At 41.1% G+C, this 18,441-nt stretch overlaps 3 protein-coding genes across 4 annotated transcripts; 1 reads left to right on the top strand and 2 right to left on the bottom strand.

Moving 5' to 3' along the window:
* The first annotated feature begins 4,010 nt into the window (after positions 1–4,010).
* Positions 4,011–8,530, top strand: LOC102700182 (inactive poly [ADP-ribose] polymerase RCD1). The gene is given in 8 exon segments (XM_015841862.2): positions 4,011–4,296; positions 5,337–6,601; positions 6,880–7,121; positions 7,230–7,318; positions 7,615–7,797; positions 7,907–8,002; positions 8,243–8,270; positions 8,273–8,530. Coding segments are annotated over 7 exon segments (1,758 nt in total). The 5' UTR covers positions 4,011–4,296; positions 5,337–5,507; the 3' UTR covers positions 8,299–8,530.
* Positions 8,531–8,875: 345 nt separating this feature from the next.
* LOC102708748 (probable inactive shikimate kinase like 2, chloroplastic) lies at positions 8,876–11,507 on the bottom strand. The gene is made up of 8 exons (XM_040528091.1): positions 11,221–11,507; positions 10,646–10,836; positions 10,351–10,545; positions 10,049–10,110; positions 9,873–9,939; positions 9,668–9,786; positions 9,404–9,580; positions 8,876–9,308 (listed from the first exon to the last, which is right to left on the bottom strand). The coding sequence occupies exons 1-8, from the start codon at positions 11,455–11,457 to the stop codon at positions 9,205–9,207; spliced, it is 1,152 nt and encodes a 383-aa protein (XP_040384025.1). The 5' UTR covers positions 11,458–11,507; the 3' UTR covers positions 8,876–9,204.
* A 236-nt stretch (positions 11,508–11,743) lies between these two features.
* On the bottom strand, positions 11,744–17,465 carry LOC102699900 (lysine-specific demethylase JMJ706). Of its 2 annotated transcripts, XM_015841991.2 has the most exons (11): positions 17,179–17,465; positions 15,483–15,861; positions 15,205–15,361; positions 14,909–15,128; positions 14,748–14,801; positions 14,577–14,656; positions 14,217–14,494; positions 13,739–14,140; positions 13,340–13,662; positions 12,998–13,258; positions 11,769–12,648 (listed from the first exon to the last, which is right to left on the bottom strand). In XM_015841991.2, exons 1-11 carry the CDS (start codon positions 17,179–17,181, stop codon positions 12,241–12,243), a joined length of 2,565 nt encoding a protein of 854 aa, XP_015697477.1. In that variant the 5' UTR covers positions 17,182–17,465; the 3' UTR covers positions 11,769–12,240. The 2 variants fall into 2 exon arrangements, with proteins under 2 accessions (XP_006662104.1, XP_015697477.1); XM_006662041.3 differs by lacking the exon at positions 17,179–17,465 and having other exon boundaries at positions 11,744–12,648; positions 15,483–15,870.
* Positions 17,466–18,441: the final 976 nt, after the last annotated feature.

Raw genomic sequence — 18,441 nt, 5'->3', positions numbered from 1 at the left:
TTGATGTATAAGAATGGCCATAAACGAACTGACAACTTAAAAGAGTTTATGTTTTCCTTCGTAGTTTAATCATAATTTTTGTAGTAATCAATACTTGGATGTGACCTTTCGGTAACGACTGCTTGCCTACTACTCCCTCGGTCCTAATACAAGTACATATCCAAATACAATAGTTAAAATCATCATCTTAAGATCATGCGGCCAGGACGAACCCTATTTTTGTTTACACATACTTTTATATATTATATTTTTTTTCTAAACTATAAATTATCTTAACTGACAATTATAGAGTTTCCATATGTTAGGAAGTAACTTTTCAATTTTAAATGTCCAACATTTTCTATGTATTAATGACTTATTCTCGTAAATAGGTATAAGTATTTGATGTTTTGAAAATTTATATTGACACCATCTTTGTATGTAAAATAAGTAAGTTCTTTGATATGTCAAATAATACATCATTGCAAAATATTTTTTAATCATTGAATGATATGTGCACTTTCTGATAATAATGAATGGGAAATATAACAAATGGGAACATCTCTGGTAATTCCACTTTGTTAAAAAATATGTACTATATTTTTCTTGTAGTGTGGAAAATTGATCTTGTAGTGTGGAAAATTGATCTCGTAGGGATTCTTAAATTAGTGTATCAACTTTCTGTTGTAATGTTTTTGAATTTAATATATAAACTTGGCCTTACAATTATTGGAATTATCGTCCAACAATATATGCCAACCTATAATTAATTATTAATTATGTAATAGTATAGTAGTCATTATTAACCGGTGATTCGCTGCTATTTTATTAGAGTTTGTTTAGATGATCGCAGTAACAAATGGTTGATAGACAAAGAACCTTAAAAATTTGATTGATGTGATTAAATTTGAAATATTTTATGATATCTTATTTGTCTCGCTAATTTGAACAGTAGCGTTAGGCCGAGTACAATATACTGCCTTAAATGCCTATAAAATTACATGGTGAGAGGTTGATAAGAATAAATAGATAGCATTTAAATACGAGATGATTGATAGCACAGCTAATACCAGGATACATTTTTCACGAGACAAATTTAAAACTTAAATTATGCTAGTTATGATAGAGGTACTACTACACGCAGTACACGGTAGTAGGGACATCGTTCATGTCACGGTTAGCGTTATCCGATAAAGGGCATAAGAATATACTCGCATCGAAGTCGACAACTGCCCATACAGATGTTACATTTGGAGCATCATGTTCTCTCTCATGCCGGAACACTTTCTTCTTCTTTTCCATGAAACAAAACAATGTGTATGTTTCGTTATTGTGTTTGGACATGCTATGCGTTATTTTATTGAGTTAATGGGTGACAATGATACAACTCAATGTTTCGAGAAAGTCGGTTTTTTTTTTGAAAAAACGAGAAAGTCAGTTATGTTGTTGTTTTTAATCTATATAATGCAATTGGTTTCTCTTCTTAATGTCCAACCACCATTTTTTTCCTCTATGCCTTAGGGGCACATCGACCCTATCTATAGGGTCATCTTTTGGATTTTCAAACGGAAAAACAAACAACTATTTTTAAATAGGAAATAATTTACAAATAAAACTTTTATATATGTGTTAATGACGATCTAAGTAAACTTTTAGTGAAAAAACTTAAAATCAACTTCAAAATTAAAATTAAAAATTCAATTTTCGACTTATAAACATAAGCCAAATCTAAAGGATAAGCTCGTACCCTATCAATTTATTGGATGATGCTAAAACTTAGGACATTCTGGCACTACCAATAAATTAGTAGGTAAATTACCTGGTTACGTTTACATTTGGTTTGTTACCAAGATTGAGCCACAATACACAATGACAGTGAATAATGTTTTAGATCTGTGTCAAACCATTGTCATTACCAACAAACTGGATATGGATTCAATCCAACCCAAGGTATAAGTATCAGTACTATTTAAATTGCAAAAAGAAATGGTAGTGCATGTTTTGGTAACAGTCCAAAGAAGCCTTTACTTATGGCAGGATGATGTGCCAAACCTTGCTTCAAGCTATACGAGTCACAGCTATATGTGCCCAATCGATAAGCATATTTTAAATGGTAAGAAAAAAGAAATATACCTGGGCTTGAGAGTGTAAGTCGTATACATCCTGATAACTATGCAAATTTGGTAAAATGGTAAATATAGACTTGGAAGCTTAATCACTACGTGGATGATTCTCAAGTGATGGGCCATCCACACCAAATTTCCTAGTTTTTGTTCTAAGACATCTAATCAAACGACTAAGATCATATACCATGTAGGTTAGAATTAACTTATAACTGAAAACAGAGCGCAACACCCATGAGCTCGTTTTTTCTCTTATGCTTATGCTTACAAGATAAAATTTAAATTTTAAAGTTAAAATTTAGAGTAGATTTTAAAATTGTTTCATCGTAATTTATTTTTTAGTCTTTACATTTATATCACAAAAAACACATATGTAAATGTTTTACTTATTTTTTAATTATTAATAAGTTTTGCTTATGCGTAATACAAGCTAAAAAAATAAGGCTACAAAAGTTGTTCTATCAAGGGATTTTAAATCACCACGGTCAACCATAATGACTCAAAAGGTCTTATTCACAAGGTCACCATGTAGAAACTCTAGTCACGAGACAATAACATTTTTTGTTCAAAATTTGGTGCGACTCTGGGATCTAAACTAGTACAGCTAACTAATAGCTCCAATTCATCTATAGCCAATCTAATATCTAATTCATATAATAGTTAGCTATAAAACATATACTACTATGTCACATCTGTCATACACATACTGCGTCTTGAAATCCATGTTCTAGCTTGCTATAAATCGATAGTCCACTGCTCTTCTCTCTCCTCTCTTATCTCATTAAAATATAATTACAGCCGGCTATCGTACCTACTCTTAGCGAGCTTGTTGATTTTCCCTTGGCCGCAAAGCACGTGAAGAGGAAACCAGCTTAAAGTGTTCTTCTAGGGCCACGTTCAGGTAAGGGTTGACAAGTTAACTTATCCAACTTATCCAACATAGAAATTATAGTAACAAATTAGTACTTAATTAATTAATTATTAAAAATATAAAATATATTAATATGATTTTTAAACAACTTTTATATAAAAATTCTTTGTAAAAAGTACACCGTTTATCAGCTCAGTAAATGTGTGCGCGGAAAACGAGTGAGTTAAGTTAACTTATGCTCTTACAGGAATGCGGCCTAGGCTGTCATCTTCATCTAGACGGTTTATTTAGGGCGCGTTGGTATGGGCATGTTGTTATAGGTTGTTTACACTTTATTTAACACATACTTATTGTATGGTTAAATACATAGTATATATATTTTTAAAAAAGTTCATATATAAAAGTATAGTTAATATTTTACCAACGTTTACACAATTAAATAATATTACATAAACTAAAAAAAATCAATGTATTCATCTTCATCTCCACGTAAGAACACACCGAATCTGTCACTGGAAAAGGAGGAAAATGTGTATTGAAACTCATGTCAAGTGCAATAATTAAAAAGTCTTTAAAGGTAAAGACGAGTAGAAATTGTCGAAAAAAAAATAAAGACGAGCAGAAAGCCGCTTCAAACGAAGTTACTCCGTGACCACGTCACCGGTAAGCCAATAATGCACGCAAACAAATTAAACGAGGATGTGAAAAATAAAAATCAGGACTTGATGGACGGCTGGCGTTGGAAGGAGACCGTTGACTGCGCTGTGAACCGTCCGATGGATGGTAGCTGGATGTCGGCCTCACGGTCACGGCGTCTCCCTCTTTACTTACGCGGCAAGAAACGAAGGGAACTTGGGATCCAAGGAACCCTCACCGCCAGGGCGGCCCCACGAGCGCGCGGGACCCACATGTCGGCGAGCGCGTGTAGACGTGAGGCGGTAGCGAAAGCAGGAGGAGAGAGAGACACGACAGAGGCGTGGACCGAAGCCCAATAATTCCAGCGGCGCACGCCTCTCCGTTCCCCTTCCCCTCACCTTCCTCCTCCTCCCCGCGCGTCCCCTTGCCTTCCTCGTCGCCGCCGCCGTCGCCGTCGCCGCCGCCGTCGCCTCCGCTGCCGCGATCCGATTTGCGTCTTTTGCTCTGGCCGGCCTGATCTTGCTGGTCAAGGAAGCGCCGGCGGCCACCGCCCCTTTCTCCGGCAATCGTTGCCGGGGATAAAGTGGGGCTCGTAGGTTAAGGAGGGGTTTGGGGATTAGATCGGGAAGAGATGAAGCAATCAATTTCGTCCACCGTTTTCCATGCTGACGCTGCTGCGAGCCCTAGGTATTTTTCCGTCGATCGATTCGTCGTACCCAACACACTGCGATCATCTAGATCTGCTCTTTTTTTTAAAATTTCGTGCTGATGATTGTTAGTATATTTGATCTGGTTCAATGATTTTCTCTGGTAGCAAACGCCCTTCTTTTTTCTTTCTTCTTCTCATTTTTGTTGCAGCCGATTCTTGTATAGTAAGTAGATTTAAAATTACCGTCCTTGTACGTTCTACGGTTGATATTCTATTGTTGAATTTTTGGACTTGCCATGTCAATTCTGGTGAATTTCGTATTGAATTTCTGCACATCGTTATTTTATTGAATAATTCTATGCGATTGTGTCAGTCTTGCAAATTAACTGAATAATTCTAGAGAGTTCCGATCAATTTCGTTTTAGGCTTCAGGCTCCATATACCTTCTCTAATTTTCGTAGCCAACCAACTTTTTACGTTCCCGTCCTATGAGATTCGTAGGTGTTGAGAATATTTCGTTTTTATGGATGATATATAAGCCCTCACCGTTGGTTATATCAATGGATAAATCATAAGCTTCACTTTATGATGATAAGGAAAAAAACATTTCAACCTGCAGGAGTACATATATCTGATTGGAAAAAACTAGCACAGTTTTTTCATCTTTCTTCCACCAAGGACAAATTTTGCATAGCAATAAGGATGTTCATTCCTGGTTGAGTCAACCAGTTTAAAACTGGACGATACCCAATTTAGTTAGGAAATTAGCTCAGCGGATGGCAAGCATGTGGGGAAAATTACTACTCTCAGTTTTGAAAGGTTAGCTCAAAATTGGGAATAAACAGCCCGATATGTACCATGCAATCATATTGAAGGAAATTTCTCATTGGTGTTTGTCTCGTCTTTGCTTATAATCTATTCATAGTGCCTAAAGAAAAACAACCTATGTCTCTGCTAGGAACAGCGTTAAGCTATTCTTTTTAGTGACTACGGCACACAGTCAGTTGTATTGCTGATTTGAAATATTGTGTCTCAGCAGTGTTCGTTCTCTAATATCTGCTAAATTTTCTTTTTTCAGGATCATTTCACTTCTGCCTCTTTCTAACCCGACTCTTTTTGGTTTTTGCCTTGTCGATAGTGACCTTGAGTACACTCAAAAGCTTGCCTATTAGCTTAGTGTAAATAGTAGGCTTGTTGGGGTTTAGTTTGTTGGAAAGAATTAGTTTCTGGTTCATTTCAGCTAGCAACAATGGCTGCGATGAACGAAAAGGTATTGGGTAAATATGGAAGAAACATAAGTAGCCTCAAGAGAAAGCGGGACAATCCTGCTGATGGCTGCAACACCTCTAAATTTCATCAGCACTCAGCCGATAACTCCATTATTAGGTTTTATGTTGACGAAGCTCACAAGGCAAAAATCAAGTGCTTCAACATGCAGTTTATACAGAGTTATCAGAATTTCATGAGTAGCGCATTACCTAAGCGAATTCTGCTCCGCCAAGGTGGTGAATGGAAAGACTTCCCAGAGCAAATTGTCAAGCTTGCCCACATTGATTTCAGGACCAAGAAGTCAATCACAGAAGGTGAATACCAGAACCAGATATTTTTGCTGGATTTTGTGAACATGACATTCATAGACTCAAAGACAGGTCTTCAGAGACCAATTGCTTGGATTGATGAAAATGGGAAGCAGTACTTCCCAGAATTTTTTGTTGAAGATCAGTTACTACATAGGAAAAAGGATTTTGGCAACAGAGATAATGTGTACATAATTGTCGAGCCTAATGGGACACAAGAAATGAATGGCCACTTTGGAGCATCAGAAAGTTCTGCAGAAAGCTCAAACTTTGAATCAAGTACCGATGATGTTTCCAGTGCTAAGAGAGCTAGGGCTCAAAGGAGTGTCCCAGGGAAAAGAACTGGTGGTGTTGGAGAAACTATTGGAGAGAACGAGCCACACGCTTTGTTGCCTATTCCCTGCAGATCTCTACCACAGGATATGCTGGGTGAACAATCACGTGCCCAATTAGCTATTTCTGCCGTTCAGAAATTGCTATTGCAGGCACGGGGCACTGTTCTTGGTTCCAATGACATCGTTGGGATATACAGAACTCCAGTGCTGGATAATTATAAGGAATATCGTTATAATCTTTTCAAAAAGCAGGTAGAGCGTACTAAATGTAAGCGTGGCAATGCGAATGTCCGCTATGCCTGGCTTGCTTGCTCAAAAAGTAGCGTGGATGAAATGATGCTGAATGGCATATTGCAGTGTAAGAAGCCTTTTAAGTGTCCAGAATATGGGATCGGAACAATCCTAGCTCCAGCAAATTGCTCCAATACCTGGTATGGTCCTGATTTATGAATCATCTAGTGGGCAAAACCTCTTATGATTCTAATGAACATCTAAGCCTGTTATTGATACTTCCTGACTGTTTTTCTTATTTTTTAGATAAATAGTAGTTTCTCACGTGTTACCAGAATCATTTACCCTTCTCATTTATTTTTTGTTTACATGTTTTTGGATGCTATCATCAAATAACTGCTTCAATTACATACTTTCTTTTGTAAGTTTTTATTTTCCTAACCATTCAGAAATTCAATGTTTGTATTACTTTCTGCAGTGTGAATTACTCTGATGTTGATGAAAATGGCATTGTCCATATGATGTTGTGCCGTGTTATAATGGGGAACGTAGAAATAGTTCACCGTGGATCTAAGCAGCATCGGCCTAGTAACGAGTATTTTGATAGTGGTGTAGATGACCTTAAAAACCCGGAACATTACATTGTATGGGATATGAATCTGAATAGTCACATCTATTCTGAATTTGTAGTCACCATCAAATTGCCTTCTGGAGTCAAAGGTAACTACAACTGCTGTGTCCTTTAAAAAAAAATTGTTTAGCCTTGCACAATTCATTAAGCTGGCAGCCCCAGATTTTCTTATGAGTGAGTATTTCATTATCTGCTAGATTCTCCTGCCACTCAAGAAGATTGTCACAATCTATCAGAAGTTTCATCACTGGTCTTGAGCTCTGGTTCACCTGAAAGTGTCTCACAGGTAAGATACTTTGCAATGGGACTTAATAACATGCTATTGTCACATTAGAGTCAACTTCTGTTCTCATACAGACAAGTTCCACTGTTGGAGCAGCAGCAGCATGCAGTAATTCAGATTGAGTGACTGATTCAACTATTGACTTGTGCTTGCTTATGAGATTAGACTTCAAGCTGACTGTAGTATTTTATCTTTGATAGAAACCTCCAAATATGATAAGTTTTCTGTTAACCATGCTATCACTTATGTTGGCGGTACTTGAAGAATCAAATAACAAACATCCTCTTATGCACAATCAGGACATGAACCTTCAGGCGTCTCCAGCATTGGGAGGTCAATATGAAGCCCCCATGTTAGGAGATAAAGTGGAAAGGGCCCCAAGCACGCCTTGGATGCCTTTCTCCATGTTATTTGCAGCGATTTCGACCAAAGTTTCTGCTGAGAATATGGACATGGTCAATAGTTGTTACGAAGAATTCAAGGTTGTTTATTTTTCTACCATATTCGTTAGCTGAGTTTATCCTACCTTTCTGTTGATGTTGGTATCTGAGCCGCCTTTTTTGTTGTGCTTGTGGATGCTTGCAATACCAGAGCAAGAAAATAAGCCGAGTTGACCTAGTGAAGAAGTTGAGGCATATAGTTGGTGACAGAGTGCTTATATCCACAATAATGCGACTCCAAGATAAGGTGTGCACCTTTCCATTCGTCCCAGGCAATCTTATTTCTTGATTCATGTGGATATTGAAAAGCCTACCTTGTCAGCCAAGGGGGTTGACTATAGCTGTCATGATCTTCATGTTGTGAATATACCTCTTGTTATCTCCCATACATAAAAGAAAGTGCAAGAACATACTAGCGTAGTTATGTTTTTTGTTTAGCTTTTTTCATACTTGTTAAGAAGAATTTACTTGTTTTGCATGTCAGCAGTTACCTCCTATGTCGAGGCAGGAAACACCCAACACGTGGGCCAAGATGATGGGTAAACCATGAATGAGGTCGGTGGCGAACTTGAGTGGTAGTACTCAACAACTCAGTAGGAGGGCTATGAATCGAGTCTCATAAGTTGTCTGCGTCTGTATGGTGATGCGGGTTTGTCTTTTCGGTCCTAGATTCATGTTGCAAAAATTTCTGTCATCTGTTTCCGTTGCGAAATGATGATTTCAGCTTAACCGGTGGACCTGAGGTTTACAATCGATAAGTTTCCATGTTTACCCACTGTTTGTTTCCTTCTCTTTTTTCCAAAGAACCTATAAGAGCAAGTATAATAGTAGGCTATAAGTTATCTATAAGCTGACGTGAAGGAAAGAGGTAATGAAAAAGGACAGAGGTTGGCTCTCATGTAAGAGGTAGTTATACATCAACTCTAAAAAAATGCATTAAATGCAAAGGTAAGAGAAAGAGATAAGAAATAAAAATTATAGTCAGCCTTATAGCCAAACTATTACATGAGTGACTATAATATAAACTTATAGCTAGTAAGTTGGCTTTATTATTAAACTTGCTCTAATGCCATATATATATATATATATATATATATATAGATTGATGTTATTGTGTCGCCATACTATGAAAGAGCCGTGCTGCTGTGCTTTGCCTTTAGTCCGTTAATCCGCCATCAGTGTGCCTTTCAAAGGCAATCCTATTATTCTCAGATGACAGGTGCGAATTGTCCACACTTCTCATCGTTGTATTTGCCAGTGTCAACTTAGATTTAGGTTTGTTTTAAAAAAAAACTAAAGTTATCTTCATATCACATTTTCCCAATGTTATCTTCAAAAGGTGGGTGATTTCCTGCAGCTGGAACTTGCCGCGAGACAAAATATGCAACAGTAGAAGCCATGCCGGTAAATGGATGAACAAGTGAAGTCCGTTCCTAGGCTAGATGGAAATCATGTGTTGGTGGGTGGGGCGTCGGAGTCGGGATCCCAGCCGGGAGGCTCGATGTTGGGCCAATCCCCTCTGCACCCTAGCCTGATGTAAAGGCTCTTCTTACCTGCCACACATGCAAGATTGATCGTTGCCTGTCTATTTATCACTATGACACTGTACGTAACTAACAAGGCAAAGGGTAGCTGATAGGATACATACCTGCTAGCTTCTTGTCTGCCAAAGTTAGCTGCTTCAAGGCCACAAGGCAACCCTGCGCAACAGCTCGCGTGTACTCCGGGTCCCATCCACCAAGCTTCACCACTACATCAGATTTTGCGTACGCAACACTGCCTGCGCTCACACTTCTCCGGGCCTCTTCTTTGGCAGAAGCTTCATCTACGTATGGCATCCGCATCAAGGTAATTAATCTCTGGAGATTAACTAGCTACCAGTAATGGACTAGTAGCACTTGAAATTCCTTACCACTAGCATCAGACACCGACAACCAGACTGTAAATCCAGCATGAAGATACTGCCATTTATCAAATCTGCTAGCTGCTCCTTCCTTTCCCCCCAGAGTTGCTACGACAGTCCGAACATGGCTGCAACAGACATATCATTCTAAGCTTACTGACCAATAGATCAACCGAAGGCAACAAACAAACTACTTGTAGCTCAGAAAACCAACCTGCTAAGGCTTTCCAGGACAACACATTCAGCTTCTGCTACCGAGTCCACTCCTTCCGAACCCACCCCTACAGGTCATTACATACATAACCTTGTCAATTCACTGCAACTGCAACCATATGAACTATGCAAAACATGGTCGCGGTTTTTATCACCAGAATGAGGCCAGAAATTTACATGTGTCAATTGACTTTTGAGTGGCACTTTCTAGCAGCTCGCTTGTGCAGACCGGAAGGTAACTGCAAACATACGAATCATCCAACAAATATTATCTGTCATAGAATTGTATATGTTCATGATGGAAAATTTCGCAAGTGAAACCTGATCTAGGCATCTACTAAGCAGGAGTACTAACTAACTATATTCAACTGTACATCTCATTCCAATGAGCTACCATTGCACTTGTGTAGCAAATTAGAAGGTGTAGAAGAAACCAGAATGAAAGAATTTGAATTGTTAAGAAATAAGATGCCGCGTACCCAATTCCCTCAGCTATTTCTTTGGCAACTGCTTCATTTATGTCTGTGGAGTCACCAACAATATGAACGCTAATCCCAGTCAATAACTGAGTGATTCCAGAAGTCAGGGATTCCCAAGATTCATCGATGTCAGGCCATTTTAGCTCTTGCTCAACTTTCTTAAGATTTACCACCAATTGATCTTCGTCTATGAACCTGCAACACCCAAATGAGTATGACAACATGAACATTGGAATGCTCAACTGTCTTAGAAACTCCACAAGCAACAGCCATCTGCTAGATCAGTTTTACATACCATATAGTCTCAGAAGACTTAATCCTATCAAAGAGCTGCTTAACATTGATCAAAGTCTGCAGTGTCCCATCAGACTTGGCTCTGACCAGCAGAGACATATCATCAACATCAACAAAAACATCTCTTGAACTCTCAATGCCAAGCTTTCCTATGTCCAGCCTCAGCTCCACCTCTCCATTGCCATCAGTAAACTATAGAAAGTTAGGAACAAGGAGAGTTGATTATTTTGACAACGTGAGATAATGTCCGGCAGATTTCTAAAGGACGCAGAGGATCAACCATTATAAATTAACTGGAAGCCTAATATACAGCTCATAAGAGATTGCAGAGAAGTACTGTAGGATATAACATACATACATATGGTTCAGACCTGTTTCAATTACAACAATCAGAGGAAGAAGAGGCATCTCGCTGTCCCAAATAAGCATGTAAGTAGCACAATTTTGCAGTTTTACAGAAGAAAGAGAACTCGGTACTCACTCGCCAACTATGCTGCGGCGTAAGCAGAAAATAAGCTGATAAGGTAGAAAGCAAGAAGAGGAAACTGGTGGGTGGAGAAAGAAGAAATCGCTTGCCTCGTAGTCCTTGGCGGGGGCGGGGGCGGGGGATGCCGACACGTCGGATGCGCGTGGGCGGAGGCGGGGGCGGGGGCGGGGGCGGGTCGCCGGCGGGAAGGCAGCAGGAAGAAGACAGCGAGAGGAAGGTGGGCGAGCCGGAGGCCTGAAGCAGCAGAAGGTGGCGGTGTGGCAGTGACGGGTCGGGATTGACGGGGAGGGGGAGGGCGGGACGGACAGGGAAGTGGAGGCCAACATCTTTCGATGCTGAGACAGTGTGAGGTGCAGCCTCAGCAGCAGGAGTCGAGGAAGAAGATGACGGACGGTACATCATCATCAATTCGTAAGCTTAGCTAGCTTTGCCTCTCTTTCCTTCCATTTTGGGCCGGGCTTGTACGCACTGCACTCTTGTTATTGTATACTGGGCTTTTTCTACAATACGGTTTATTATTGTATTGTAACATTGCATATTACACCATCACTGTTTAGGTAATTTTAATTGCAACAGTGGCAATCACTCCATACCATTGCAGATTTGCATTCCGGAGGGAAAAGAATGATTCACTATTGAATCAATGATATTAAGCACCAGATGAACATGATGGAACAAGCGTATGAAAGAATACAGTTAGCCGAAGAGTAGCAGCTGAGGTTGCTGACAAGAAGAAGAAAAATGAAAGAAAATTACAAAGATATACAGCTGCATAGAGTCAAAGGTAGAGCGAGGTTCTAATCTGTGTTGGTCACTGGCAGTGCAGGCATCAAACAGAAGCAAAGCAGTAACCCAAGAACCTCCAGGCTCCAGCAACAAGAATCATCATGTGTCACCTCTAAACCGTGCCTAGCTGTGCCTCAAATTGGAGGCCCTGCTGCACAAAGAATCGATTAACCAACCTTCTAAAGTCAGTCAGCTTCTGTGCTAATCAAATCAACCTCATCCATCCCAACCCTCCTTCTATCATTTCGTGTAGTTAACAGCCCACCTAAACAAAGAATTTTTATCTCCATCAGAGGTTAGCATGCATCTGCGTCAGAATTCTTCTAAATTGCAGGCCAACAACCAAGCGACTTGTCATCCCTTGAAAATCTTTGCCCTGAACTGCCCTGCTCACCCACTCTGTTAGCACTAGAAGAAGGTAGCCGGATTTTCAGTCGCTTTGGTCGGACTTCTGCACCAGCATCTCTACTCGTTTCCGCAAACTCTTCTTGGGAAGAATAGCTGGTACATGGGTACGAGTACGACTTCTGCTTTGCAGAATAACTGCTCTCATCCTGCTGAGTCTCCAACTGCCGCCGCTTCATCCTCCAGTGTTCTTCACCACATGACGAGGATGAATTCAAGTTTTTCATACTCATACGGCCTGAGGGAACTGAACAGTGGCCATAGTCTTCCGGTTGCTTATTGTCCTGCTGTATTTCAGGACGCGCCTTCTTTAACCGCCTGAGAACCTGATTGCGGTATTAAGTATTTACATCAGAAACAAAAGTATGCACACTCTAAAATAAGATAAGTAAATGCTCTGAATGTTATGGGCCCATATGGCATCCTTCATATACAGATCCTTGGTCCAAAATGGTATGGCAATTTAATTGGTTCATTGCAACTTATTTATTTATAACATGATTGCAAATTATATGTCAAATGCCCTGGACAACCTGAGACGCCCAGCCATTTATATAGAATGCCATTTGGAAAACAAGGCAGAAATATTTCATCATCACATGACGGACTTTCCCTCAAGGAGTCTAAAGGTTGATGCTAAGCCATAGGAGTCTAAAAGATGAAATTTGAGCATACCTGTCGATCAGACATGCTTGATGTCTTGGCATCAGATGCAGATTTTCCAGACACACCAGACCTGCGCTTGACTCGGAAGATTTCAGATTCAGAATCTGAATTTCCACTGTATTCCACAGCTGAGGCATTACAAGAACCAATTCCATTATTAGCATCAGCCACACTGGATGCATTTGCACCCACAGCATCGGTCCCTTTGATTAAAGATGTGTTTATGGCTCGCTTGGTGGAGTCCACTTGGTTGGATTGATTGGCACATGCCTGAATAAAATAACAAGAACATTAACCCAACAGAAACATAAAAGTTGGAAACATGTTGCAATGTAAGCATGGTAAACCTACAGTTGCTTCAGCACGCACAGGCACATCGTGTTTTGCAAAAGATGTTAGTGTTGATGTTGCAGGAGAACTCTTCACACCATCAGCAGCAGTTGCTCCTGAGAAGGCATCTTCTAGCAAGTTTTCTTCAGTGTTGCTGATGCTCTGAGTAGTCTCAAAAGATGGTTCATTCTTCTCGGCCTGCTTGTATGAGTCAAAACCACTTCTTTCCTTATCCAAGCAAATATCCTTCTCAAATTTTCTTGATAGAGCTTCTAGCTCTTGTATGTCCTCCCTAACGTAGACAACCCGGTTAGATTTACAGGGGCAGCTCCGGAGTTCTTGTTCTGCAGTTCAGTAACCAAATTATTAGGTAAAATATAAACAACAAAGTACAAAAAGAGCAACTTTAATATTTCCTACCGTGATGAAGGCAGATTGGATCAAAGTTGCATCCACACAACACATGCGTAATGTAGCAATCACGCCGACACATGCTACAGGAGAGATTTGAGTACATTTTTGGCTTGTAACATATCTGAGAGCCCATTTTAGCAAGTAGACCACGTGTGTGTCTCTGGAATCGCATCAATTGCACAAAGCAAGACTTCACACAGCGCTGTGAGCGTGGATGCTCAGATTTATCGAGAAGTTTTGGGTCGCTGTTTAACAGTTTGTGGGACAGAAACTCTGCAGAACGACAAAGTAACTCCTCGTGTGCAAGCAATGGTGTTCTGTTCATAAGTGCGTAGCGTCTGCTAGCCAGAGAACCCAGAGGAAACCAGTCACCGATAGCAAAATTGACAGCCTCACCACAATTGAAGCCTGGAAAGTCCAAGCATTGTTAGAATACTACGCGTATAGCTATGCCATATACATATGCACAAACTGTAAGACATACCGTGGCTGAAACCCGCGTGGTAGGAACGGGGGAAAGTAATGACAAACTCCCCAGGTTTCTGCACAGCTTTATAAACAGGAACATTGTGATCTAACAAGATATTTGGGGGGAACATTGTTGTCTTCCCCAAGAGAACATCAAATGCTGCATCTTCTCCTTCACCAACCAAAATATCCTTGTTGTATACAAACTGGCTAGCCACCCTTTCAAAACCAGGAGCAGCATCACCTGGTATACCATACCATGTCTTAAACGCCCCACAATGATGGTAATTGATGCTGATGATATGAACAAAATGTCAGTGCACCAGTCTTAAATATGACAAAAGGGGGGAATCCACAGGGAACTGAGAATTTGTACCTGTATAGGTAATGATCTTCCACATGCCATGCAAACATACTGAAGAGCATCCCGATATAAAGCATAGGATCTGTTACTCCCTGTTTTGGATCAGTGTAATTACAATCATGAAGTTCTGTCCATGTTAAAAATTGCAAAACACATTAATTAAGCAGTAAATAAATTACTTACTGGAATTGGTGTCTGCAGAAGTCTTAGCACAGAATTGGAGAGGCGTGAAAAATTCTATGGAACAAGGAATAATATCAGTAAAACACACAGCAGCAAGCATTAACACATGCACTCATGCGAGAACACCCACACACACGAAAACACGGAAGAGAGTCAGTCACCTTCAAGTTCCAATTGCTTTTCCCAAGTTGATCATGAGGAGAAGAGGAGAAAGCGCTACCATCAACATCACAAGCATATTCAACGAAATCCATTTTACCAAAAGCAATTTCACGCCAAAATTCCTCCTCCACGTACTTAGCTGGGAGACAGCTAGCACTGGAGTATTTCTTAGCAAACACCTTGTTTGCCATTTTCTCATAGTCTCGGAAAGTATACTTTCTGCAAAATCATGCCAAGCATGATGAGACTTGGAAGAAAAGCAGATGGTAATGAAATTTACCAGAAAATGGCGCACCTTTCACTCATGAAGAAAGTGACTGTATCGTCTTCAGCCCATTCGGCTAGACGGAGCGGCTGAACCCTAGTCATGAACTTGAAACCAGGCTGTTCCTTCATCAACACGACACCAGCGGGAACAGAAGCGCTTACTGGAGATACGATTTTGCAAATTCCTGGGGGAAAAGAATAGCTCATGGTCATTAATTTGGAAAGCAAGATCCTGCATGGACTGATGGATCAATCAGTGATACAATGTCAACAGAAAATGAGGCCAGCGGGAAAAGGAAGCAGTACCATATTTTGAAGCCACAGGTGCAATCTTCTGTATATAACCAATGGGATCCTCAAACTCCTCCTTGGTGGGACAATACACGGGGCATTCTTCTATCTTGTCTATCCATTCTAGGTTAGACATATCAAACTTATCCACCCTGCGCTTTGCAAAAGGATCCTTTTTCCGGGTTCCGCCAGGTAAACCTGTGACATTGTTAGAATGCAATCTGACCCCGCAGTTTGCAGGAGTCCTTAACGCATCCCCACCGCTCCTTGCAGGCACCAGAGTACTGTTGCCGGCATTGTTCTGAGCACTCAAACGCATCCTCTCAAGCCGGCGCCTCTTGAGTGTCTCGATGCCACTCCTGACCTCTGCAGGAAGGCAGTTCCTGCCCTCCACCTGTTGCATAGGTAAACACAAACATAACAGAATGAATGAGCAAGGAAGAAGGTTCATCTGCAATGCAGGAAGGCCGCATTGACCAACAGAGACAGCAGACTCAGCCAGCACCAACAATTTGGATGATGCCAAGAATTGGTCACAGGTAGCACCGAAAGAACGGCAAAGTCCCAACCAAGTCAAAAGAAAGCTACAGTATTGTATTCAGACACGGCACATTGATATCCTTGGGTGGTTTCTCTACCACGGCCATAAGTCACAATCAGTCAGCTACAGAATTTCCCCAGCCATTAATTGTATTATATATTTTTTACTTATAGTTGTAGAAAATCCAACTAATCATGAAACGATTCGTGGCAATGGTGGGTGCCCATTAGAATCCATTGGAGAGAGAAAATAACGGCGGATTCAGATTCAGGATGAGAGGAAGGAGAAGCCATATATATAAATACAACAAAAAATTGGGAAGGTAGGCCAGGGCCCTTGGAAGAGAAAGAAAAGGAGAAGAAAAGGTGAAATTTTGCAGTGGACAGGAGACGTGGTCAGAGGAGAATTACGCACATGTGGTATGACCAGACCATTCATTCATTTTGAGGTGTGAATGTGATAACGGAGACGAATTCGTCCAAAAGGAAGGAAGATGCCCCTCGCAGAGGCTGGAACCCCAACCCCACACGGCAAGAATGGAAGGATTTGACTCAGTACTAGTAGTACTTCTCGCAGTAGACGGTCTACTCCAGCAGTAATAATAATAACAATAATACTCGATCGTAAATTTTCATGGAGGAAAACAAATTAAGCGCGTTGACTTTGTCCCCCTGCTGCTGCTACCCTGGTGCTATAACGTTAAATCTACTTTCTGTCCCTAATCTGTTGTTGTTGTTGCTGCTGCAGCGGACGCATTCCATTCCAACTCTCGTTCATTCCATACAACATGTAATCATCTCTAGTCTACTTTGCTCGTCAAAGAGAAAGAAAGAAAAAAAAATGTAGTACTAATACTTTTTTTTCCCGAACAAAATCAGCTGCAGCAATTAAAGAATAGACGAACAGAACAAATTAACACAAAAACGCGGTAACCCCCTTAGGCTGAGGCAAATTGGTGTGATTTGATGCGGAACCTAGAAGTGGGCGGCAGTTTCGTTTGGAAGATGCAATTTTGGGGAGAGAGGGAAAAGAATCGAAGCAAACAGTAAGTAAGTAAATTAAAGAGAGGGTTGTTAGTAGTAATAATTCGGCGGGAGTGAGAATATGGCGGCAAAGGGAAAAGGGAAAAGAGGCGGGAGAGCAGATCCGGCGGGGCGGAGAGCAACATACCATGGACGGACGGAGGAACCGAGCGGGCTCTAGAGAAATCCCCTCCGGCGCGGGTGCCACATTCCCCTCCGGCGAGCGGGGGCGAGGGGATCCGGAGGAAGAGAGGCGCGTCGTCCTCTCCGTGGTGCCCCGCTGGTAGTTTGGTCCGCGGCCGCGCGCGAGGGAAGTGGGGGTGGGAGTGGGGGCGGGGGGGAGCAGGTGGGCCTGGGCGGAGAGGCAATGGAGGCAATGGAGCGGCAGCCGGAGGAGGAGGAAGGGGAACGGAACGGAGGTTGCGGTGGTTGCGGAAAGAGGAAGAAGGGGAGGAGGCAGATGGAAGCAGAAGCGGAAGCAGGGTCAGGGAGGGGTATTATTGGAAACAAAAGCGCTTTTTCTTTCTCTTTCCTTTTTCTTTTCTTTGCTTCGCTGTTCTCTTCCTCCCTATATACTAGTATAATATTTCTTTACCTCATGCCTTTTGCTGCACTGCAAGCGCGACTATTTTATTACTATTCCATCTATACTATACTGCTCTACGTATTACCATAGGAGTATATGTATACCACCAGTAGCACGTACCATATTTTATGTTAGCAGAAGAGGAGGAGTATTTAATTGATTATTTATGACGACGGACAGGACGGGAAAAAAAGGGAAGAGCCCGTGAGGTGAGGTGAGGGAGAGGGAGTCCATGTTGTTGCAACCTGTGAGCTGTAGGAGTTGGGATAAAGGATTTGTTGAGAATAATAATACTCCTCCTATGCAACTAGTACTAGTATCGATCTCATATCTCATCTGGATGGAAGAGGCAACCCAAACCAACCAAACCAAACCAAACCAAAACCAAGGAAGGCGCCAACGGAAGCGCGTGGATGTATCCGCCCACAGCGCCAACGGGTTAATTGGTTTAGTTTGCAAAAGCTCCAATGGTTTTTTTCTCTCTCTCTTTACAACCAACAACCGAAGGGAAGGGAAGGGAGCAGAGGGAGCAGCAGAAGAAGCACGCGTCCTCACCTGCTACAGTAACTACCTGCCGCAGTGCTAGTCTAGTCTAGTCTGCATGTATGTGTGTGTAGGTGTCCCTCCCCATTAACACCACGCCCACCTGGAACAGTCTACTGTACAATGCCACCAAACCACACGTCTCTATTACTAATAATAATAATAATAATAATAATAATAATAATAATAATAATAATAGCTACTTTTCTATATACTCTTAATCTAATTACATTTGTATAGATTTTATTAATACATGTCTCTAAAGGGAATGTTATAGGGTAC

This window comes from Oryza brachyantha, chromosome 10 (assembly GCF_000231095.2).
Source record: "Oryza brachyantha chromosome 10, ObraRS2, whole genome shotgun sequence".
NCBI classification, from domain to species: domain Eukaryota; kingdom Viridiplantae; phylum Streptophyta; class Magnoliopsida; order Poales; family Poaceae; genus Oryza; species Oryza brachyantha.
Note: the sequence above shows the minus strand (reverse complement) of the source record. Positions and strands in the feature narration are given on the sequence as shown.

Bases quoted from the DNA above. Each gene is read 5' to 3' on its own strand.
- LOC102708748 (XM_040528091.1), bottom strand. From the start codon at position 11,457: ATGTTGGCCTCCACTTCCCTGTCCGTCCCGCCCTCCCCCTCCCCGTCA. The intron at 10,111-10,350 runs GTACGCGGCATC...GTATGTTTGCAG, and splicing joins GAAATAGCTGAGGGAATTGG to TTACCTTCCGGTCTGCACAA. The intron at 9,787-9,872 runs GTTGGTTTTCTG...TGTCTGTTGCAG, and splicing joins GTCCTGGAAAGCCTTAGCAG to CCATGTTCGGACTGTCGTAG.
- LOC102699900 (XM_006662041.3), bottom strand. From the start codon at position 15,870: ATGCAACAGGTGGAGGGCAGGAACTGCCTTCCTGCAGAGGTCAGGAGT. The intron at 14,495-14,576 runs GTACAAATTCTC...TCATATCATCAG, and splicing joins GAAGATCATTACCTATACAG to CATCAATTACCATCATTGTG. The intron at 14,141-14,216 runs GTATGTCTTACA...TGGACTTTCCAG, and splicing joins CCACGCGGGTTTCAGCCACG to GCTTCAATTGTGGTGAGGCT.